The 25,633-nt window shown below is 40.0% G+C and overlaps 1 protein-coding gene across 1 annotated transcript in view; it reads right to left on the bottom strand.

The window, feature by feature from the left end:
* MANBA (mannosidase beta) overlaps positions 1–19,703 on the bottom strand; it is a 48,792-nt gene extending 29,089 nt beyond the window's left edge. Inside the window, exons 1-6 of the mRNA XM_027904095.1 lie at positions 19,491–19,703; positions 10,775–10,869; positions 10,178–10,283; positions 8,085–8,255; positions 5,380–5,503; positions 2,079–2,254 (exon numbers count right to left, since the gene is read on the bottom strand). Coding sequence (XP_027759896.1) covers positions 2,079–2,254; positions 5,380–5,503; positions 8,085–8,255; positions 10,178–10,283; positions 10,775–10,869; positions 19,491–19,688 — 870 coding nt within the window. The 5' untranslated portion in view covers positions 19,689–19,703. The remainder of the gene's footprint in view (positions 1–2,078; positions 2,255–5,379; positions 5,504–8,084; positions 8,256–10,177; positions 10,284–10,774; positions 10,870–19,490) is intronic.
* Between the last annotated feature and the right edge of the window lie 5,930 nt (positions 19,704–25,633).

The following is a 25,633-nucleotide window of genomic DNA, read 5'->3' as shown; positions in this document are numbered from 1 at the left end:
AACTGATTGTGCAGAAGTACTAGTGTCTGTGTTGCACGGATACAAATGGAAGCACAGAATCAGCGTGTGACTCAACAACAAGGGAGTGTTCGCAGCTGCCTGGAAGGACTGGAGTGTCTCATTGGCCGATAATGATGTCATCTCTATGCTCACCATTAGCTGATAAGCAAAATGCTGTCATGTTGGCAACACAGCACTTTGTGTGGCAACTGCAGGAAGACTGATAAACATCTCGGGTGACACACACCACTCAAACACCTACAGACTCGCAACATAATTTGCAATAAACTCTCAACTAGAAATAAATTTCTGGCGAGGTCTCAGTATTCAACAAGCACCATGCAAGTCTGTGTACAGACTAAGGGCTCTGTTAGCCTCATCGATACATGAGAACACATTTCAGGGCTTCTCGAAAATCAGCTGATGTGAATTCATGCAGCAAAGCCTTTTGTGCACAAAGAATAATGAAATGCTGCTGCGTCTGCTCTGAAGGAAGTGCTTCCTCACGAACTTGCAGTTGCACTACATTAACAGATCTCTTCTGAGGTTGGTGGTGGGGCAATTAAATACACAAAAATAACTTCTGAAGTTTTGCTTTGCAGTGCCTGCTTAATGTAATCCATTAAAAGGCTAAGCAGATACTAACAGTTATTTAAATAAAACTAGCTATTGGCAATTGCTCATGTAACTTGCATAACAGGTGACAACAGTAAAAAAAATTGTATGCTTGTATGCTTTTGTGTCAAAATAAAACAAAGCACATGAGTATGCAAGTCTCTGAGTGTGCATATTAAAACAGAAACACCCCGCTTGCCTTTTAACACGTTTTCCCTCCACTCAGAAGACTGACACGTGAACTCAAGCGTACACACATAACACCATCAAACTGGGAAAACAAATTCAGAGTTACACAGCAACATATAAATCCAGGAGAGCCAGTAAAATACAGAAAGAACTGAAGGCTGACTCTCAAATGTTATTAACTGACAGAATGGTCAAAAGCCCCAAATTCCTTCTCACAGCACATCACTCTCCCACCAATCTGACTGTCCCGTGGCAATGAAGCAGACAGCAGCTCCCATGGAGAACAGCCAGGGCTCCCACCCTGCCCACAGGGCTGAGCCTCTGCTGTCAGGCTCTGTTCTGCAGCGGGGAACTGCTCTCTGTGCAAGTTCATACCTCTTTGTGCCACTCTGGGCTCACTGCCTAATTCAAGACACTCGTCTGCTAGAACAGACACACTGATTTCGTTATTCTCTCAAGCCTTTACATCTTTCCTTAATTACACCTGTATGATAAAACTCAACAGTTTCTAAAAAAACAAAAGCAACACATTTTATAAAAGTTAAATGATGCTGGTGAATTAAGTCCACCACCAGACAGCTTCCCAGCACCCTCTGAAAGCAAGCAAACCAATTCTTTCCTCTTTCAGCACCGGGGTGTATACCAAATTCATCGTTTTTCAATTGACTTGTCTCTTCCTTAGAGCATCCATCACTGGTCCAAAACTCCTCCTGAGTTTTGTCCATCCAAAGGACTACAAACCAGTGTAAGGAAGTACTACATTGCACAAAATTTCTAGCCAACTTCACTTCCAGACAAGTTTTTTACAGGGCTTTTTTATTTACCAGAAAGAGTGTCTGCTGAGCGGTTTGAAGAATGTTTCCTCTCTCTCCTGGGAGAACTGGGCATATTGTAGTATATTCTAGTCCCAGTCAGTCCAGTAAACAACAGCGTGTGAGATACCTGCTGCCAGTGAAGTGACACAAGCTATCCAAAGGTTATCTACCTAAATACCTCAAAATAGCTCCTTTAACCGTGGTCAGTGATGATGTGATTTTTTTTTTAGGGCCTCATCATCTTTTTTACACTGAGCTACACAGCTCCACAGGTATCAATTTTTAGAAAGGAAAAGAACTGTTCTCCTATCCTGTAAGGGGTACAGAAGTGTTGTTAAAAGTCAGGAACACAATAAGGAAGGGGAGGGAGGCCTAAAACTGGCATGGAGGCAGAAAGACACACAGGAAACCAGGGGAAACATTTTGCAGCTGGATAGCTTTTCACATGCACCTCCTTACCTTGTTGATGTTTACAAGCAGCACAATGCTGCCTTCTCCAGGTTGAAGCTTCACACTGAATGTTTGCTGTGTTTGCAATTTTGGAATGTTCACTGTCACACGACCTGCAATTGGCTTAGAGCTGACTACATCAAAAATAGACTCAATTTCAAGACACCACTGCTGTGCACTCTTTACTAAGGGGAGAAAAAATGGAATTTAATAGTTATGTTTATATACTTATTAATTAGCATGATCTCTCATCAAACAGAAAATTCAAACACCTAAGATTAAATCTAACAATTTTCAGGCTGTCTTTGAACCAGACCTACAAGGTTAATGCTTGTTTAGTGCATTTGACATCTGTGTTTACATTTGCCAACTTGGAAGAGAACGATGCCATATGATTCATGTTTCTTAACTCTTTTATTTTTATTCAAAAGCCACCCAGATTTTTTTTCAGAGTTCTGTACAGAAGTCAGAGACCTTGACACCAGTCACTTCATTAGGAAGGATTTTTTTCCCACCAACTCCCATAGACATCATATTTGCTTTTAGTCAGCACTCATATGAACATGGTACTCTTTGGGAAAGATCGTAATCACAAGCCAGCACAATCACTTTTGTCAATGAAACAAAAACAGTATTAACTGAAAACGAGCTGAATTCATCCCAGAGTCACTAAACAAAATGAATGGAGTTATGCTGGGGATGAATTGGGCCCACTGTGTCTAGACTTGATGGGCTATATCTTTATGTCCCTCCTGCCACCAATGTGTGGTGGAGGAAACAAGCTAATGAGTTCCCTGAGATCTCTCTACAGTTACCTCAGAGGGTCCTCTCCTTTACAGAACTTACCAAATAAGGCAAGCCAGGGTCAAGGGTACTCAAGATTTGTGTGTAAATTTCCCATTAACTTCAGCAATTTAATTATGTAGCTACAAACACAATCTGGCTAATCCTATACTTCAAATATTACTAATTAACATATAAGCAAAAGCAAATAAAACGGAAAACAAGGAAAGCTAGAACTAAGATGTATTTTGTATACCCAAACTTCTAATCATGTACTTTCTCTTTTCATTTACATTCTCTAGTTCTCCTTCCTCCAGGAGAGAAAGAGAGCTCCTTCCAAAAGCAAAGAATTGCATTCAGCCCTGAGTGATTTTCACTGTCTTTTGTGGAATGAAGAGCAATGATTGAGTTCCTAAGTTTATATTACACCCACCATTAGCCAGGAAAGAACAATTTTCAGAAATGCTGAAAGGGTTAAAAAAAAAACCAAACACCCCACAAGGGTCACCCATTACAGTGCATCTTGCCTCCCCTCCAAAAGCATATAGAAATTGAATCCCATCCTTTACTGGAGTCTAGGTAGAGAAATCAAGTACAATGAATCTTTTGCAGACTCAGTGGTCAAAATAATGAGTCAAATGACACCAAATCTGACAAGTAATGAAAGTACATATGCAGCTTAAATTCAGGTCATTCATTTACTCTTTCTTTTTCAAATGTTATTATTTTGAATACTAATAAGCTCTCACTCTGGTTCCAAACCACTCTCTGCTGAATGAAAAGAGGTTTGCTCTCTCCACTTACCCAGAAAGCAAAATTTTACCTACCAGAAGGTGGAGTTGTGGGAATGTGGGAGGGACTAGAACAGATTTTTACTGTAACTAAACTTTAGTGAGAAGCACAGTCTGTGCTGGGGCTTTCCATGGAAATTCCAGTCACGTTAATTCTAGCTAAGACCTGCGGCTATTTCAGGAAGCTTTAAAAGCAGCCATGGAGCGATGTCTTCCTCTTTTATTCATACACAACAAATCTATTCCCAAGGGCTGAAATTCAACCCAGTGCAGAGGACTCGAGCTATCCCTAACTCCACTGAAGACTGGGCTCCACAGGCAGTGAAAGAAAGCACACGTGTGGTCTCCAGTGGGGCACATTACCGTTTGCAGAAAGTTTCAACAGAAAATTAACTACTTTTGCTCAGCTGAAATGATCTGCAGGACAAAGGAGAGGAAAATCAGAGACCACGGCAAGAGAGGAAACCGGTTTGGTAAGTTAGGTAGCAGGAATGCAGGAGGCCATCCTCTCAAATTGCAGCCTTAACAAATTATCCTTGCATAGCACGACTGCTTTTCTCTCTCAGACTTCATGTTGTGTCCTGAAAACTTGGCGCTCTTGAAACTCAGCTCACAGTGCATTTGTCTTTCCAACACAAAACCAAATTCCCATAGCAGCTTTGCCTTTGTTTTAAATGAAAGTGAAACAAAAGTGAGACATATTTACTGGGAGTCTTGGTGAAAACAGATGTCAATAAAAAAGAAATTTTTCAAAACTATGGAGAACAGGTGCTAACCTCAGCTATACTACACTTTAACTTCTGCAGTTATTTGGGGGCTCTCAAGCAAAAAAAAAAATTCTGAATTCTATCATTTTTAATTGCTATTGTTTGTACTGAAGTACTGTTTCAAAACCTAGAAAAGGTGTGCTGTGGTAAGAACTACATACAAAGTGTATTAAGTAGTAGTAGTTAAATTTACTCATCAAAGTAGTAATAATAGTAGTTTACTCATTAAATTGTAGTGCATGTTATATTCTTATATATATATGTCATTATAATCACTGTTCTGTTACGGGTAAGAAACTGTAAGTTGTAGAATGGTTCATTAATCTATCAGCATTGTAAGCTGAAAAGCATGAAGTTTGCAGTTCTAAAGCTAGAAAGACAAACCATCGTGCCTTGTTAAATAAATATTTTTGTATCTTATTTTTCTAAAAAGCTTATTGTCTCACAGCACGCATAAAGTAACTAAAGAAAGCACAAGGATTGAAAAGTCAGGAACTGAAATGACACAGAATATCCAAGATGGACATCTGGAGATGCCTGCACACTAGGCCTCAAGGTCTAGGGACTGAGTGAAATTACGGGAGGAGAAAGCACCTGGCAACTGAAGCGAGAATGGAGAAAAGCCAACCAGAATCAGACCTGTAAAGCTCAGATCCAATGGAAAAACAACAAGTGACAATGGGAGGGAAACCGATAAGGGAATAAAAGTTACTGGTTTTGTTCACTGCGCTTGCGTGCCGTGAGTGGAGCAGGGAACTCCCCGGCAGCCCAGCATGCTGTTTTACTTATTTGCTTTCCTATAAATCTTCTAATAAATTTTTATTCCTATATTTCAACTCAGTTTCATTTTACTTATAACAAAAGTCATAAAAAACCCAGCAGAACTTTTCCTAAAATGACAGTTAATTAAGCTTAACAATAAAATGATTTGTATTCCAAACGTGAAACAATAATAAAAACAAGACTTACCAAAGAAAGGAGTTACAGAAAAGTAAATCAGGTGGTAATAGTTATAGGCCTCAATCCTAACATCTTTCCAGATTCCTTGAGTGGGAAAAGAAGGGCCCCAGTCCCAACTAAATGAACACTGCTCCTGGAATATAGAATGATTATGTTACAATTGCCTATTTTTCACACAGACACTGATGCTGTGCCAGAAATAAAAGACATTTGCTATCTAGGAATAAAATACTGACATGCCCTAAAAGAAGTTTTCCAATTTCCATAAACCCAGAAGAGCCTACAGTATTTTTTTTTCTCATTTCTTGACCAGAACTCTGCTGCTACTACCTATTTTTCAGTATATAAAAAACTAAATTAAACACTCATGTACACAGAGATTTTGTATTTCTGGAATTTTGTATTACTAGGACACCACTTAGAAAAAAACAACAAAACAAACAGTAAAGATAAAATAAAAAATCCAGCAGATTATTCTCAATTTAACTATGAATTATCTTAGTTTGTAATGTCAGTGTTTAATCGTACACCTAAAAGACAAACTAAGCAGAAAACTGATGGTTAGAAATGTTACGGTATTCTAAAAGAACAGTATCAAATTAAAAATTGTATTGCAAATACTTTATCTCCTATTTTTAGTAGTAACACCACAGTTTAGTACAAGAAAAGAGATGCATATGTCTGGTGTGTTTGTGTAGTTCAGTCATGTTCGCTGTTTCTCCCCTTTTTATGGTTCTCTTACAAAAAAACAAAGGGAACAAAACCGTGGTTGAGAAGCAGCTTAGTTCTGGTTCTACCATCAGAATAACTGTCAGAATTATAAAATGCTGGTCAGGCAGAGAGGTACCTACACTAATTTCCATTTAGCTGTTTTCAAACCTGGTCAGACCTCTAGTTAACAAATCCCTTGACGACATCTATTCAGCTGCCCTCCAAGTTTCACACAGCCCCAGCCCCAAAGCAAATACAATAGATCTCCTGAAGTCTTGTACAGTGACACACAGTTCTAAATTTAGAGACTAATAACTTACAGCCGAGGCATACTAATTTGGGCAAACCACATTGCACAAGTCTGGCCTATCCCTTGCATCTCTACAGTCTGCCTGCCTGCCTATCAAATTGCAAAAGAGCCTTCCAGGAAGGAAACACGGTACCTATTTCAAAAGCAAAACCAGGGAGAGCCTATTCTGAGAAAACAAGGCCAATTGAAAGCAATTTTCCCTTTAAAAGAAAATTAACTAACAAATCACTGGCAGATTGTCAGGTTTCACTAATAACACTGCAGAGACTGCTATGTCATAAGAACAACACATTTGTATCACTGAAGTACATTACCAGTGACAGGCTTGTGTTCTGCCACAAATCCTGTTCAGTTTTAGGTATGTTTACTGTACTTAATACTACACCTGAAATGAGTAAACAGCTCTCCACTACTTTCAGACACGAATGTACTTGTACTTTATAAATGTCCTAGTATGTTTGTTTACTTTTTAATGTGACATAGCTGCTGTTGTTACCATATACTGGGAACTCAAAACTTTTCTGGAAATTTCTGGAGCAACTTTCAAGTACAGTCAAACAACTCATTTGAGGAAAAGCACTAGGGTATCTTCTTACAAATTTAAAGGTATAGTTCAGTGAAGCATAAAATCATTCCTGACCATTTATGCCCTATAAATAAGACTACAGCTGTTTAATGCCTTCTTCCTCCTAAGCTTCTCCTTGCACTGATTTCTAAGAAACAGGGACTCAGAAGGATTGACAAACTTTCTAAAATGTACTGAAAATAAAAGTAGCAGCAAGTAGAAATAAAGACAACATCTTAATCCTAAAGGATCTTTCCAGGACAACACAGAGTCTATGTTTACAAATTTTAAAGGAAATTACATTCAGGTTTAGATTAACAGGATTCTAGTTATTTTTTTAGAAGGCTCTAAAAAGATCAAAAAGATTGAAAATACTAACAAGAAGGGCATTTAAGTGGAGACAAATCTGAAAAGACACCCAGAAAGAAAAATTCCAAAATAAAATCATCTAGCCATTGCCTCTATCTGCTGCCAAGCTAACAGAAACATGAGATGCTCCTCAAACAATAGTTTGCCTTAAGTTTTAACAGCCATGAAGTCATGTCTTAAATCAAAGTTTCTGATCTTCATTCATTTTCACTGAATATGTACTTATAAGTCACACTTCTCAACACTAATGAAAACAGGTTCCCTGTTAGATAACACTTCTTGGGACATGCCAGAGCTGCCCAGTATAAATAGCACAGCACATGAGCAACAGCAAACACTCACAAAGCTGCTTGGCTGAGATTTTTACAGCCTTGGCAATACACACTGGTATTTGCAACAGTGAACTCTATTGTCGGCATACACTGCTAAACCCATCCAGTGGATCAAAATGTAATGATAGCACATTTCCCCATACTATCCTGCTCTCTTAGCAGCAAGTCTCCTTACTGACTCCTTGATGAAAATAGCCTTTTAAAAAATCTTACTACTTAGGTTTGAAGCCTGGCCTTCTTAAGCCTATTGTATCATCAACACGCTAGATTACAGGTTTCTAGGGGGGACAAGAGAAGGAAGCTGCAATACAAAATATGCCCTACTTATAAAATGACAGTGCAGGTTTCAGAATACAACCAAAAGGACAGCACATGGTGCATTCCTCTTTCCAAGCCTGAAGCCAGAGACAGACAAATGTGCCCCCACCTTTCTGATAAAATTGACATGGCACTCTCCTTTCTGCTCAAGTGGAGGGCAGGCTGGGGGGATGCTGTAAGCTTTGTGACACCTGTTCTGCTCTGCTGCATAGGAAACGGCCGACAAGAAACGGACTTCAACAAAATTGACCTCCTTGATCACGCTGGTGATATCAAAGCTCTAGGACAAATAACAGAACAAAATCGTTACAGTGCTGACATTTATTTATGTGATTAGAAATCACTGTTACATTGGGATTTTAATACCATTCATATATTATTCAAAGGCATTTGAAGTACAGTCTTAACATGCTTCAGTTTTGAAGGAAAAGCTACTTCATAAGCTAAAAAAAACCCCAAAATTCACAGTTGTGTTTTAGATACTAAGATTTGTTTCTGGGCAAACCACTTTCCTCATACCAAGCCCTCATTGCAGGCTGTAGCACTCTGCATGCACACAGAAGTGCTTGAAGGACAAGGACAGCAAGAGAATCTTCATCTTCCTTCCTCATCCAGAACTCATATGCATCTTCAGAAAGACAACTCAGAAATCTGGTCTATACAAGAGTCCTTCCAACTCACATTGTGCTGCCAACTCACCTACTGCAAGGCTGAGCTGCCTTGTCTGTGAATGCTGCAAAGCTCTCTTTCATGCTACCTGCACTCTCATCCCCAAAACTTACAGACACACATTCTATGCCAGCACCAAATGAAGCATCTGGGGGCTTCCTCCTTGGGTCACAAAATCCCCTTCAGTGTGGCTGGATAGAAGGAGAAATGTTCCATTTCAGAATCATCCTGTGCTATCAAGACAATATGGTTCCAATGTCTAATACGCATTTATTCCTCACAGTGTCCATTTGTGACGAGCCAAGTCTTGGCAATCTCTTCTAACTTGAGGGTAGCCCAGCTCACATCACTTATGTCTCCAGCACAAAGCAGAAAACTACAAATCAAATAGCACTACCCCATTAAGAGCCTTCAGAGAGTTCTTCCTGCAGATATTGCTGCCATGTGGAACAGGTGAACAAAGCAGAAGTCTGGGTCACAGTAATCAGACTCAATTTAATGTGGCACACTCTGGTTTTACAGTGAAGGCCATTTCATGAACTGTTACAATCTGAGACAAAATGAAGTTGCAGAAATATGGACAAAATAATGCCACTTCCCAACTTTACAGAGCCTGCTAATGGCAAACATTTAGATACTCTCCAAATAGTATACAATTACAATTTTGTAAAAGCTATATGAAATTTCTTATTTCACTGATGGTAAAACTAAGTCAAAGAGAAACTAAGTGGTTTGTCCCAGGTCACGCAGACCCAGGTGGCAGAATCTCTCTCTCATGTCTCAGTCCAGTGCTTCTGCAATAAAACCTGCCAGAATGCTAAATGCTGAGACAGGGAGACACCAGATTTCATTTGTCATGCAGTTATTCCACTATTATTCTTCCTTTAACTCTTAATTTTTTTGATTCTTTTAAGAGAAAAGCAAGGATTGTTTCTTATGTTAGCACCAAAATAATTTTATATTTTAAAGCTATACAATTAGTCTGAATGTTTTTGCCCCTCTCAAGATCATTCCAAGATGAATACTCTTACACTGACATAAGCTAAGGTCAAAATGCAAGGCAATGTCATCAAAAGTGCAATATTAAAAATAAACCATGCTGTTTAAAAAACAAAAGCATGGAAACACTTTAAAAGGCTTTAAAACACGTGCATTTTCATTCCAGTATTCACATGTAAACCATTCTAATACCAATTAGTAAGTAGATTTACAGCTAATATAACAGATTTAAGCTTACGTTTTCTTGGAGCTGGGACAGATCCCAAGAAACAAGATATATTATTAGCTGAATTGATCCTCTTGCATGGGTCCTCTCATTTAGGACAGGACACATTCACCTCTAGATATGACGCTGTTGCTACTGAAAAGGTAAGTGCACTTCTCTTTCTATTTATCTGATTATACAGGCACTCTTCAGCTCAACACTGCCTGTGTTCAAGCACCTATTTTTATCTGAATGCACTGAAAATGCTCAGAACAAAAGAGCTTTGAAGGAAAAACAGAAGCACCTTCAGAAATAAACATATTACTTACATATCTGTTAAACATGTTGTCTGTTCTCCCCACAGTGACATTGTTGAGCAGGATCTGTGCTACTGTATCTACTCCCTCGAAAACCAAATTCACTTTCTGCCACTTTCTACAGAAGATAATATATGTGTGAAAAACTGTTAGAATACCTAGAGTTAACAACATAGAGGAGACAGACAATATAAAAATGTATATCACCATTATCTTTAGCAGCATTTGCCTCAGCTACCTCCAAAAACATTTGACTCAGTGTGGCTACATTAGATCTTTAAATAGTCAAATTAAGATGACAGCTGAAGTAGCCCAAGTCTACAACACAGCATGTTCACATACACAGTAGATATCAGATGGGATGGCTTCCAATTAGCCTAAGTATTATACTTTCTCAGTTGTTAATTCGTAAGTAATTTTTACCAGTTAATTAAAAAAAGGAAAAAACAACTTAAGTGTTCTGTAGCAACAGTTTTGCAGCTGCACATGATTGGATGATTTGTTTTATTAGACACAATAGTTTTAAGCAGATTTTGAGCTGACGGATTAATTTGCAATTCTACATGAAAGATGGCACAGAACTATTTTAGACATGGCTTTACTGCATACCTGACGTCAAAAGGAGTTTTAAATGTCCTGCTGTAAGTCCAGTTATCTAGTGAGATCCACCTGTACATCACATCATTGAATCTATAGTACGGATCCTAGAAACAGACCAACAAAAAGAAAATTACAAGACTTACTTAGTAATTGTGTTATTACACGAAAAGCATCATAATATCCATTAGATGAATACTTCTCATTTCAGACAGTCTGCAAATGCAAAATCCACCTTAGTTAATTAGTCCAGATATTCCTTTTCACCTTTGAAATAATGTATGAAAGTAATGCTTCAGTAATATTTGACTTTACTTATATAGGTCAAAACCCTGTTTGCTATAATCACTTATACTCAAATTAGAGGTAGCAGGATTTGTTTCTATACAAGAAATTACTGGTTTGGAAATTAACCAATAAATCAAGATAGCTTGTGACTTAATGAGAGGAACAGAAACATGATCACAGTCATAATGGTGGAGAAAGTAAGACTAATAGGATTTTAATAGGCAAAGAAACAGCATCTTAGGCCTCTAGGGACAGAAGTGAAAAATCTCTAGTTTAAAATAACTACAAATACTCCAGTTGTTTCTTATCAACTAGTCTTGCTGTGGTGAGGATAAATGAAATTGTTATATTTGAAGGGACGGAGAAAGGGAAGAAGGAGAAGCAATACAATTTTGGTTTGACTACTTTTGAGAATAGTACTACATTTACACCAAATGTGATCTGTTCCCTTGAATGACACTTCCCAGGAGGAATAAAAGGAATAGTTGGTCTAAGGTACATCCTCGACCTTTTAGGCTTCATGCTGTATTTATTAGCTCATGGTGGGTCACGACATCCCTCACCTTGGTCGAAGGAATCAGTTGCGAGGACCTGACAACCCACGGCCTTGCACCTCGTACAAAGGCAGCAGAAAGGTACAGACTCACATCCCATGTCAGAGCGCAGGTATCCGGGTCAGTGACTGACGGCTCAGTTCAACCCTCTGCAGCAGCTGCACGGCTGAACTGCTTTCCCAAAACAAAGACCAGTCTCTTCTGGACTACATGACTCAAACCCAGCTGAGAGGGCAGCTGCATTAAGGTTTGCTTTGATATAAGTGTTCTACAGTACCAACACAGTTTAACTACCTGCCCTGAATACTCAAATTCACACTGAAGAAAATCTGCCTTGCTGAAGCTAAATTTTTCTCCGCATTTCAGGAATCAGTATAGATAGCCATGACGCTTTGGATTTGAAATCTTCTGAGAACAATTGTTTCATACCTCTTATCTGTTCCACGATTAACAGGGCCAGGTTCTGTAATATAAGCACAAAGCATAGCAGAGCACAATTGTAACATCTAAGTCACTGTCCTCAGCAGCACAGTCCCCTCTGGAGTCCTACAGCAATACATCATTTTTTCAAGCCCATCCAGAGGGCAAGTTGTCATCTTGCCTCTACATGCTATGCTCTATCAATCAAATTTCTTACTACAAGGGAAGAGTCAAAATGGAAAGGTCTTGTCACTTCAGTAAAACTGTGAACTCTGTACTGATAACACAGGGTATTCTCGAGAAGTTGACATCATGTTCTTACCAGAACAATTACTGAATTTAAAGATATTCATACCATTACTTTTATATGCAAAATGTATTGGGGAATAATCTCAGACTTTTATGAAGATGCAAAATTTAAGGCTAATAAGTGTATAGTAAAATGCAAAATTTAGGCTCATAAAAAAACCTCCACTGAGATCATCATATTCAGACAACAAAAGGCAAGCAACAAATGTCACAGACCATGAAAAGCCAACATATGTACTTAAAAAGCATAATTTTAAAACTGGCTTGCTTTAACATTATATATTACCTTATATATATACATTATATTTAACATTATATACTACTTTATTTCAGGTTTGTAAAAATGCTTTGAAAATTGTGCATGTTAAATTGCAATCACTGCCTTTGTATGTGTGAAATATTCAACAAAAGGCCTAAGACGCAAATTGTAAATGCACTACCAACAGCAGACTGTAAAGCCATTTGGTTAATGGTCAAACAGTCTACATCAGTCCCTCCGCAAAGATGCATCAAAGAAACCTGCACCATCTCTCTCACAAACACATGGATACTGAGATGTTAATGAAGAAAGCCCTGCCTTCTGGAAAACACAAAATCTGGTCGTCGAGCAGCAAAGAGAAATGTCGGAATATTTCATCAGAGGCAGAAATCATCCTCGAATGGACTCTTACAGGAGTTTACAAACAGAGCGGCTTGTTTAAATATCAGAATGTACTGCAGATCCTTTTTCCTTAAGTAGCTTTCTTCTTTACTATCTAAAACCTTCAACCATCAAGAAATGCACTGACTGCTAAAATATGTTATAGAAGGTGCTAATTAGCCCTTCTGATTACTGTTTCTTACTCTCAGGCATCCACCCTTTTGGACTGAAAACTCATGGTTCTATGTACCTCTACATAAAACTTAACAGCTTTATGATACCGTTGCTGCATAACCAGTAAAACAGCTTATATATCACACAGCAAAGCTCTTACAAGCTAATGCTGGTTAGTCATTTTTGGCATGACAAATGTTTCTTGCTGTAAAGTCAGTCATGTGGCAATGTTCAAGCAATGCTTTTAAGACAATCCTCCAGGTTCAGGAGAAATGCATGACCACAACAAAGTCTTCTAAGAAAGCAAAACTACTTTTCCAATAGACTCGTGAGATTATTGACTTTTTCATTATTAAATACAACTGTTCCAAGTCCTGTGGAAGCCAAATTGTTTGGATTTTTCTGAAACAGAATTTAATTTCACTTTAAATCAGCTGACATCAAAATTAAAGGTTTATTTCAGAGAAGTGCATGAAAAAAAAGACAAATTTAAAACACTTAAAGGCACTGGCAGAATTTGAAAGATGATAGGAAATAGACTGCGATCTATTAAATACACTTCACATTCAATAGCTCAACAGCTCAGTGTGTTCCTGGAAGCAAGTCATAGAAGGGTGGAGTCAACTACAGCTATTTTTAGATCCCACCAAACATGTCAGCCTTGCATTTTCCTGCTCCCTGCAATTTGGGAAAGAAATCTGAACCGTTCAAGCTGCCTGCTTGTTTGTTCTTTGCCCCCAGCTTCCACGCTGTAAGCAAGCAGCAAATCACCTGCTAAGACGAGGTAAAAAGCCCCGCTACAGATCATCAAAAGGAAGCAATTTCCAGGTCGAATAACAGGACATCAGCAGGACTTCAAAAGCACTGGCAGCGCTAGAATGAAGGCACTGCCAAGTGCCTAGATGGAAGCTTCTCCTTACAATGATTTTAAGGGGATATTTGAAAGCTACAGTGGCATAAGCTGAGAGCTTCTCCTGTTAAGCAGGAAATGGATGAGACACGAACACAGCAGAATTAAGGCTCCAAGCCCCAGTGAGCGAGCGGTGCCAGGCACACCCTGGGCTGGGGAAAGGCCATTTCCAGGCCCCCATGAACCAGGAGTTTCGGGGAGCGTTACACAAACACCTGAATGACACCAGACAGAGTCAGCTGTATCCAGGCAGAAAAACTGTGTGTAATAAAATGAAATATAATAAAGAGAACAAAAAAGAGATTCCTTTGCCTTATCCTGCTTTTGTCATGGTCTAATTTGAAGTCACCTTTCATGCTCTTCTCTCATAAATTAACTCTGCTGATATTTTATGATGTACACCATAAGAAAATCCTCATGGTGTAACAATCTACCAAAATAAAACTTGCAAGTGATGTTTCCTGATTTATAGTTTCATGATTCTGCTGTTGCTGACTTCAGACTGGAAACTAAATAGCTCAGATATCTATATCCATGCACTCCTTGCAAGTGACAGCAGTCAGGACACTTATACAATCTTCAGCAAGCCCAGTTTCACATATTTACAGCTTGAAGTCAAGCTGAATTAACAGTAGTGATGAATGGATCGTATTCTTGGAACATGAGTTTTGGAAGTTCATCCTGAAGTAATTAATTTTCAGTAGTTACTCTCAGAAAGCAGTAAACAGAATGTCACTGTCAATGTTCAAAACGTGTTATAGCTGAACACAAGGCCAAACACCACTAATATTATTTGAATACTTCACTGTATTTAACAGACCACTACAACTTCTATCTGCTTTAACATCACAAGCTTAAACTGATTTGAAAGAAAGAAAAACTTAAGTACCCTTTAATATTTACCCTAAGTTTCACTAAAGCTTTTGAACACTCCTCATAAGTTCCCCCAGTTCAGCAGAGTACCTATATTTCAATGGAAAATAATATATTAAACAACTGTTTCATCAATTAATGCCATTTAACCTGACAGAACCATATAATACCCCATGGAATTGTTATCTGACTTGCTTTGAAAAATCTAAGTTATAATGAAGTATCAGAAAATAGAAAAGAGCATATTTTATAAAAATGTAGAACAAGCTACAGAAATTATACACTACTTTCCAGAAATGCAGAACTATCAGCTGAGATACATAAATTTCTGTCTCTTCGAATATTTTAATATCCGAGTATGACCAAGCCCACTGTAACCTTCTGTGTCAAGTGCATGCCCTTCTTGCCTATAGGGGCAGAAAATGCAGTGTTATCCAGCCCCTATATCAGTATCACAGTTGCAGATCCCTCATAATAGTTCTTTACAAATCAAAGTGACAGCTAATAACACAAACCAACCTTATATATGAATGCAGTGGCTGGCAGATAAGGAAATAATACTCACATTCATCAGAACTGAAACTTTACAGGAGTCACCTGTCAGCAAGAAATGGCATCATGCAGAACTTGGACAGTACTTGGCAAAGGATGCCTACTTCTAGCATGCAGATTTAATGTGCAAGTTACCTGTGGATACACATCGCTTACCAGAACTGTGTCTGAAAGAAAATACTACACTGACAGTGGTTAAAAGCAAAATCTTCAGACAAAATGGTTTTTCGGCAGATCTGTTTGCAGAGCTGTAGGATTACCGGTAGGTTTGCTGCAAGTTTGTAAAATGTGTGCACTCATAGTCAAGCTTTGCACTAACTTTATTTAAGCGACTACTACATCCTTTATGTGCATTTCTCATGGTTTGTTTTTTTTTTTTTAATTTTACATGTAAATAGTACCAACAGCTACAGAATCCTAGTGAAATTCTATTAAAAGTACCAAGCCAAACACATACTCTGATGCTATCTCCTGCTTTAATCATAGTTAATGCAGCATTTGAAGTACGCTGGTTGAACACAGAAGAAAATAATACTTTGGTGGGAAACTCAAAAGTATCTTCCCCAAGCGCATTTTCTAAGATGCGTGCATTTGGTGCCTTCAGAAGGATGTCTTCATCCAATGCATATTTTATGAGCCTGAGTAAAGATATCTCTAGAACAAATGCTAAGAGGATCCAGAGAGATGAGTAATAAACCCTCCGTATCAGAGAGATGTTTTTCAATTCAAGTGTATGGCCTGCACAGCAGATTAAAGTAAGGCTACAGACACGCAATCAGCTACAGCATCCCTGTGCAAAAACAGTTTGTGCATCGACCTAAATTTGAAATGAACCACATAATGATAAATAAATTGCTTGCAGCCTAGTCTTGCAACCTAAGCCACGTTTTGCAAGCTTAATATCCAGCAGCTTACCCTTGCTGCCCTCCTTCCCCTCATTTTTGAGATGCCCACTAACCTACATAGGCCCTCCCAAATTTTGCTTTAAATTTCTCTTTTGGATGCTAACTCATTAAAAATCCCACGGACACAGAAGTAAAGGATGCAGTGTTATTTGCCATTTGCAAATCACACAGAAAAACAGCACACAGGTTTCACTAGGTCACTGAACATATGGGCCTGCTACCCGGAATCATGTTGTTCCCACTAGCTTTATTCTCCTATTTCCTGGTACAGCTTTTCACACCAAACTTCACTTTTGATTATAAGCAGAAAGCTTTTGGGTTACTGGTCTAGTGACATCTTCCATACGATGAAAAATAATCCTGCATTCTGTGGTGAAGAGCAAAAGGAGTAAATGAAAAAAATACTCAAAACCAAAACTTTTGTATTTAGACACCTGCAATTAAACTCCTAATTCTACCCTTGATAAAACCCAAAAATGGGCTGATTTCCAGAGACAATAAACTCTGAAAAAATGGATCAGTGCTCTATGCCTCTAAAATTAAGGCACTGTGCATGCTTTTGTATAACTAGGAATACGATTTTAATCAGCTGCATTTGAAAACCTTTGGTCATATTCATCACTGCAATAAAGAAACCTCAGACAAACAGCTGGGTCTCGCATGAAGCCACAACCTGCAGCAAGGAACAATGTCACAGACTCCCTCCAGACACCCCAGGTTTGTTGCTTTACAGAATGCTACAACTATGGTGGCAGGGATTGAGTACATTTAAGATCTGCGATAGATTTCAAATCTGCTAAGGTTGCTCCTGTGTTCTGGCATGGTCTACATTCTGTCTTTTAAACAAAAACAAGCGATTTTAAAACAATTTAGTTATCCTGGTGCAAATATTTGTGTGAACGCTTTTTTTCTATAAACTGCGCAGGAATGGGTTTAAACTGACCTTGGGTTACCTGTACACACCTATACACAGAAACAAGTTAGCTCATTCTGAGCACGAAAGTAGCCAGACACCAGATGCCTCCAGTCCAGAGGTCAAGCAACCACACCAGCAAAATGTTTTGGTTAAGTCAGCGCCTCGACTGAGCCTACTAACACCACCAATTTAGCAACAGATTGCAGTCCACAGCAGGTTCATACCTGGCCATACCAGCACATGTTTGGAGCAAGTTCTTACTTGTATTCATGTAAACATGTCCTAAGTGACCACAACCATCATCGATTTAATTGGCCAAGCATCCATCTACCTATTAGCAAGACCCGTGCTGCTGGTCAGCCGGTACTGACTAAGCTTTCATGCCTCTGTGCAGGCTTGGGATTCTGCACAGGCACATGAGAGTTCACGATCACAGCCTCATTTCCAAATACACTGCCACTCAAAATGACTCAAACTACAAGTCAGTCTACAGCAATGCAGCTAAATTAGCAATCACTTCTTCTGGCTTTGTAAGTGTGCTTAATGTGAGTAGTTAAATGTGAGTCTTTAATTACGTCATTATCTTGCCAGTGTGAGTCAGTGTCAGTGCATTGGTCACAGTTTCTCCCGGATGATTATTCACACGTCTTACAGCAACACCTCCCAGCACACCCAAATATCCCAGGTAAAGTTCAGTGTACCTTGCCCACTTTTGTGTTGGAGAAACGGGCACAGTTCATTTCGCTGTTCCTCCACGCACAGTCTACCTGACCACTGCACATTTGAAAACTTTAGAAAAACCCTTAGCTGTGTATGTCCAAGGCATCATGTCACTTAGCACACAGATACTGAAGCAACAGACCATCATGGCTTCTTAGTGTATTTACTTTTCCAGTGTTGACTATTTCTTTTATCTGGCAATGACACTCTTTGAAATCTATTATTAGTACTGGGATTCCCAACCTACGACAACACAGAATAGTGCTAAAATTATCCTGCCCAAAGTTGCGTCACTTTCTCCTTTTACCTCTCTAACTTTAGTCAGAGCAGAGTAGTATAATAACCTGAAGGATAAAAGTTAAGGAAAATACAAAAAGCATGCATCCAGAATGTATTTTTAAAACATATGCTGCACAAGAACTGCAACACTGGGCCCACAGTAAAGGGAAGGATAATATGATGTACTCAGATAACATATGACAGTACTTTACATTTTCTAGTATAGAACTGTATTTATCAGTTTTATAGATGAATTTGTTAACTTCACTATATTTTATTTCTTTTCCTTGTTCCAGGTACACATCTCACTTTCCATGTTTCCTTTTAAAATGGCATCTAATTTCAGGAATGACCCAGTTAGTGCCATGTTTCTTATTAGGTCTGAGTCACAAGCACCTTATGCTGCTATCAAGGTACTTTGCTACCTATTTAGAACTGCAGTTTTGATAATTTGTCCAGGAAAAGTGGTCACTGTGTTTTCATAAATCTAAAAAACTAAAGAGACAGGTGTAAACTGAAGCAGAAAAGTTTCTTCAAAGTGTTAAGGCGGAGATTAGTCTTTTAAGAGTTCTGTTCTAGTGTTTCAGAATATACTTCCCTTAGGGAGTATGGGAATACACAATCTCAGCTGTTCTGATATGCTCTGCAAGTATTAAAAGGGGTTTTTAACGGGCTAAAACGCCTGAAATCCCTAAACTTCTCACATCTACAAGTCAAACTTTAGCAGGGTGGGTTTAGCTTTTCATTCTGTTGAGGTAACATTGTAGGTAAACACGATTTACACGCTGTGAGGATACTGCAGGTATCTGGTGTCAGCACCTTTGGTTCCGTGCCAAAACCACAGAATCTCACACACTGCAAAGCACACGCTTCCATTTCTATCCCCGGTCCCGTCTGGGACTGAGGACACCGCAGCCACAGAACCCCCTTTGCCACGGGCGGAGCCAAGAGACGAAGCCTGCCCGCTGCACCAGCAACGCCGACAAACCCCGCAGTGGCTGCGGCAGCTCCCGGGACAGAGCCGTGGCTGGGCTATGGGGGGTGGTGAGGCGGGTGGGGGTGGCGAGGCCGTCGCCTCTAATCGTGTTTCTGGAGACCTCCTCACACGGGGCAATGGGCTTTGCCCTCCGAGGCCGGCTGCCCGACGGCGGGCCCGGCAGCGCTCCTCGGGCGCCGGGAGAACCGTACCTGGATGAGGCCGCGGCGGAGCAGCGCGGTGTGGACGCAGCCCGGCACCTCGGCTCGGATCGACACCGACCCGTTCCCGCTGCGCAGCCGCCAGCTCCCCCGCAGGCTGAGCCCCTCCGGGCCGCCCGCCGCCACCGATGCCGCCGCCAGCGGCACGGCCAGCGCCGCAAGCACCAGCAGCAGCGCCGCGGAGCCCATGGCCGCGCCCGCCCGCCCCTCGCACGGCCGGCACGGCCGCCGGGAGCGGAGAGCTGGGGCGGCGCCTGCCAGGGAGGAAGGAAGGAGTGAGGGACGGCGCTGCTGAGGCCGAGCGGGCGGGCGCGGCTGCGCGCGGGTCTCCGGGCAGCGCCAGGGGCTGAGGGGACGGGGCTGGAGCGGCGATGGGCGCTCGCACGGAGCCCTCCTGCCCACGCACGTCACCGAAAGTGCGAGGTTTTATTTGTTTGGGTTTTTTGGGGTTTTTTGTTTGTTTGGGGGGGTTGGGTTTTTTTGTTTGTTTGTTTATTGTGCGGGGTTTTTTTCCCTTCCCATGGAGGAAGCTCCTATCTCCTGATAATAGGAGCCGTGATACGCCGTTACGAATCCCTCCGAAGGGAAGAGAAAACGGCAGCGAGGTGGGACGGAACGAGAGGAAGAAGGGCTGTGAACTGCCAGGCCCGCAGCGGGCTCTCTCGATATTGGCTCCCTCGAGCCCCGAGGTTTTCTTTATACGGCCTCAGACTTCCCACCTCCCGTTTCCCATAAAATTACAGCGGCGTCTAAAACCGTAAAAAAACACGTCACGAACATCTCGAAGTAGCGTGGTTTTCCCGTAAAGCAGTGCTGGCGCTGTTGCTGCGTATTTTGTTCAGAAAAAAAATGGTGCGTTCATCTGCAAAGAGACAGAACAGTGAGCTTCAATCAACCTAAGTACAGTTTCCAAATCACACTGCAGCTTTCCTATATGCCCTCACTAGTTTAATACCTTCATTCACAGCTCAAAATCAGGAATTGAACAAGTTTTTAAATGGCTCGAGGGGAGGAGTGGAAGACAATCGGTGGCCTGAGCTCCTCTTGAGGTGTAACACCAGCCCTTCTTGATGCTCTGCCCCTCTGAGCCATGCTGCCAGAGGGGCCCAGCTCACCTCCTTGAACTGGGGATGTTTCCCACCATGGCACAGCCCCCCCAGCCAAAGCTGTACAGCACGTACAGAACAGATGTGCAATACACTGAGTTTCATTTTACAATACAGAAAAGCAAAAGAGTGACACACAAAAGAGCCAACACACCTTCAGGAGGTTGTGACTGCACAAAACAGGGGAGCATCTAAACTTGATTTCAAGACTTGATTCCATGTCTGTGTGCTCAGCTGTGAGTTCATTACAAAGCAGTCAATTTGCTTTTCTTTAGGTATGAACGATTTTATTCCTCTCACACAGCTCAGTAGGAAATTTAAAATGCTCATTTCAGCAGCCATGGTCTAGTTTGTACAATTCTGAGATGAGACTGAAATGGTGGGGGGTTTATAATTTGGACTATTTCTTTTTGAGAAGGGGTTTAGTTTGGGTTGGGTTTTTGTTTGTGGTTTTTTGGTTTTGTTTTTTTGGAGGTGGGGTTTCTTGTTTATTCTTAAAGCATAGTTGATTAAATTAATGTTCCATCTGGATTCATGAAGTTTTTACTTCATTTATGAACCAGGTCAGAATCGTGGTCAAGAAAATAATATACTATCTCAGAATACACTTAAGTGAGAAGGTGAAATATGCTTAAAAAACCAGAAAACCATGCAAGTTCCTTTAAAGAAGTAATGGTACCATTAGTGTCACTTATCATCCTGTTATTACATGACCTTTTTTTCCTTTAATGAACAAGTCAGGTCACTGTGCATACAAGGAAAGCAAACTACTGACTACACATAGGTGCCTACATGTGATTCTGTGTAGAAATGCAATAGCATTCAAAGAAATCCCAGTTAACTGCAAGACTTTATTCAGTTTTGCCATTTCTCTTCTCGTGTTTATTTTTGTCTATAATTATAGACTGTAAACTTAGAGGAGGAAAGAATACATAGAGCACCTCGGGATGTTAAAGAGTTAGTTACTTTAACAACATATATACAGCTTGTACACCAAATTAAATAAGAATAAAGTGTGACTGACACAAAAACATGCTGCTGCTCCTGGTATGCAGCACAGAGTGCAAGAGCGAACTGCAGAACTTAGGGATACCAGAGTTTTGTTTTTGCTTCTGGCTTTCACACACCTAATTCAGCATACCATAAGAATCTACCCTAGATTTGTCTTTAGGGCATGACTGAACATGGTCAACGTGCCTTTTCTGATACAGATCCTTTTGAGCTGACAACCCTTCATTTCAATACAACATAAAAATGCTAGTCCTTCCATTTATCTACCATATGAAGAAAAAGTACACAATATAACCACAGGTGGTTTTTTTCACCTGTGAGAGCACAGGGAGGGGCACAGCTCTGTGAAATATTCTCCTTGGTCCAAAGAGAAAAAAGTAGCTGACTTTCTCTTAAAAATTTCTGCTACCAATTTCAAAAAGGGATAGATGGGACCCATACTGTTCAGCAGCAGAAGTCTGTGCAGAAATTTAGCTGTTAGTTACCATGTGTGTATTTTTAAGGCTGAGTAACCCACATTCAATAATATTGACTAACTGAAAGGCAGGTTCCATTTCAGTTCAACTCCCAGACATCTTTTAGTGAGATTTAGAGAGAATTAAGTTTCAATGCTACCAAAGAACGACTGCAAGTTGGCTTTTTTCTTTTTTTTAATACATTTTTTTCAGCAAATCACGTGATAGCTTCCCAGTAAGAAGGAAACTGCATTTCAAGATGATTACTGTACTTCCGTGTTTTCTTTGCCATTTATTCTTTCTGCTGAAGACTGAGTGGAGCAACACACACACACACACACACAAAAACCTCAACCTAAAAACAATGCTGTAATTAAGTATTCCGAGAACATGCTGTTTCCTTGTTCAAGGCTTATAATTAAGTTAAATCATGTTTCATTTTCACGTCCCAGTTTTAGGGTTTGTTTTTTGTTTGAGAGTATTTTTAAACAAATGACATTTTTGCTGTTTAAAGATATGAGAGCTTTAAAGGCTGTGGTTTTATTTTTTAAAATCTTAAGACACAAAGCAAGATCTTTTGCATGCTTTTTTACTGTGTACCATATTAACATTCTTTTCTGAAATGCCACAAATTTAGGTTACTACTGTTCTTACTTTGCAATACTGCAAGCAGACATTCTTATCAACTAAGACAAAAAGCTGAAGGCAAGCCCATGCCTTTGGTTCTATCAGAATAAATTCAAAGCAGTTTCGTTGAAGCTGCCCAAATTCTGCCATGTAAATCCAAAAGTCCTTAGTTTCCAATTGCCTATGCAATCTCTATCATCACAACAGGCTGCCGCTGTTTTCTCTTTCACGTTCATGTTCAGTGAGTTCATGCAAAGGTTTTAAACAAACAGGTTCTCACAGATTTCGGTGCAGTACTTCAAGATATTACTGCCCCCACCTGTCCACCCTGTACTATTCTTCTCCTGAAGGTAAACACCTCTGAAGCAAAAAGGACTTGTATTCACACCAGTCTGCATCAGGGCAGGTTCTCTCTTTTGGGAGTTGAGCACCGCTGAGGATACTAACATTGCTGACCATTTGTCAAAATGCAACTAAAAAGCAACTAAAGGACTGTCTATCTACCTTGTGGAACTTCATCTAGGTGCAGAAGTATCAATGCAGATGTGTTGGATAAGTACTGGTGTAAAACTGGACTGGTGTTTGTATGACTGTAAATACCTTCAGGCAGCACAGCGTACCCTTATGAAAGCCCTACAGCTCCTCAAAATAACACCTGACCTCTGTTTCCTGGCTGCCTCTGCAGAACAGAACTGCTGTGCAAAATAGTTACTCCCTGGGCTGGGGAAAAGGCCATACGATGCAGGGAGCTCTCCAGCTATGGATTTGTAAAGGACACTACTCTGTATTTATCTTGAATCCCACCCAAAATGATGTGAAAAATAAAATGAGGAAATAAATTAAGATTGCATTTAGAGGAGGATGGTATTCCTACAGCACTAAAAGAGAATGTTTTACTAGGTTATCATGAGCAAAATACAAAGTGACAATCTAAGTAGTAGGCCTAAAGTTTCTTTCGTAATTCTGGTAAAGTCAGTAAGTCATTGCAAGGGGATTTCCTTAGCAAACAAAATTACTCAATGCTATCAGTCACAAGTAATCAAAAATAAGTATGTGGAAGGGAAGCTACTGCTGCAGGCAAAAGCTATAATGGAAGGGAAAACCCAAAATATACATAATAATAATTTTAAAATTGCATAAGCAGGAAGACAGGTGATACCTTGAATATAACCTTACATTTCATCAGGTATGCTGGGCCAAAAGCTTGTATTCCACATCTCTACATAACATCTTGCTTTGAGATGAGCGCAAAACACAGGATTTAGGTTTCAGGTCACCACTTTCTATAGCACAGACAGGAAAAGCGTAAGGATCTTTAAAGCCAGCACAGACAGATTTCTAAAGACAGGTTCTTTAGAAAGTGGAATTCCCACAGCTTTTATTCTCTTCATGTTATAAACAATTTTGGAACAAACCTAATCCATTTATAAGATTACATAACACTGGCCATTGTTATTTATCCTTTGTTTCATAGCAGCAAAGTCACTGTCTGAAGACCAGGTATGGTAATGTCCAAGCTCCCCGTCAACTCTCATTAAAACTTGCTTAAAATATATTGAGAATCAAAGCCAATTCTCTGGCACTTACAGGAAATCCGTAGCACATATGAGGACACTGAAACAGCTTGCTTAGCCTTTCTTAAAGGTCTAAAGCTAGACAGTTGTCTGTCTGCAATGTACCACCACAATACAGTGTACCAAAAAAGCTTTGTCCCAAAAAGCCTAAAATTAAATCCCTCAAAATGTGGATATTGCAGGTAACAAATGGTTTCTCCCATGATGAAAGTCTGAGAGGCTCACTGGGCCCGCATCCTTGGCACTTTACCAGCTGAGTGCAGGACAAACCAAATAGAGCAAATTAAATGTAAAACATACTGTTTTAATGAATGTTTTCTGTGCAGGTGACTATTAGGAGAATCTCAACATAGGTTTATAGCTGATAAATTGGATGACTAAATTTAAATGGAGTTGGAGTTGAAACAGCTGGGAGCTATATTTCTTTTTCTAACTCAGGTGACTCCAGACAAACCACTGGGGCAGGTTAGGACCTCTGTTTCTTAGACCTTCAGTGGGGGTAATGCACCTGGCTTCAGCACTAGGACAAACTCTGTCCATTCATTTCTGCAGAAGTGACTCAAATGCAAGCATCAGGGAATATTCAAAATAAAACTGTAGGCACTTGAGAGAGACTTTTCTTCCCCCCTGTCGGAAGATTAATGATTATTTCATCACCTGTAAGAATTTCCAGAATTCTTAATCAATGAAGTCCCCATTGAATTGACTCAAGCCCCACTCATGCAACATCATAAGCCAAGAGCCTGTCTATGTACAAAAAATATTCACTTGTCCAGTGTGAGTGATTCCAGTGCAAACTCCTTATGTAACAGAACCACATCCTCATGCAGTCCTGGAGACCATATGCCACATCACTCACTGCGCTGGTACAAATGTCTCAGGAGTAAGAGTTACAGGAGTTGACTCATTCACATTCACAAAAGAGACATTTTTTAAGACAGGCTCTATTTTTTTTCCCAAATTACTTAGTAACTAAACAGCACTAAAAATACTACCTTATACATACACCCATCTGTAAAAATAATAAAAAACGCATTGTGTGCTTGATTCTCACTGCAACAAAAAGGAAAAGATGACTGCAGTATATAAAGAGTACTAGAAGGATCATAGAATATCTCAAATTGGAAAGCAACCATAAGGATCATCGAAAGTGCAACTCCCTGCTCCTTGCAGGACTAAATAAAACTAAACCCTATGACTAAGAGTGTCATCCAGATGCTCTTTGAACTCTGACAGGCTTGTTGTTCTGAATCACTTCCCTGGGGAGCCTATGCCAGTGGCTGACCATGCTCTCAGTGAAGAACCTTTTCCTAATGTCCAACTTCCCTCAGCTTCCCTGATGCACCTTCATTCCATTTCCT

The sequence above is a fragment of the Empidonax traillii genome, unplaced genomic scaffold, assembly GCF_003031625.1.
Source record: "Empidonax traillii isolate 1590-97213 ecotype Southwest subspecies unplaced genomic scaffold, ASM303162v1 scaffold1008:size296636, whole genome shotgun sequence".
NCBI lineage: Eukaryota > Metazoa > Chordata > Aves > Passeriformes > Tyrannidae > Empidonax > Empidonax traillii.
The sequence above is the reverse complement of the archived record's forward strand: the minus strand, read 5'-3'. Positions and strand labels throughout refer to the sequence as shown.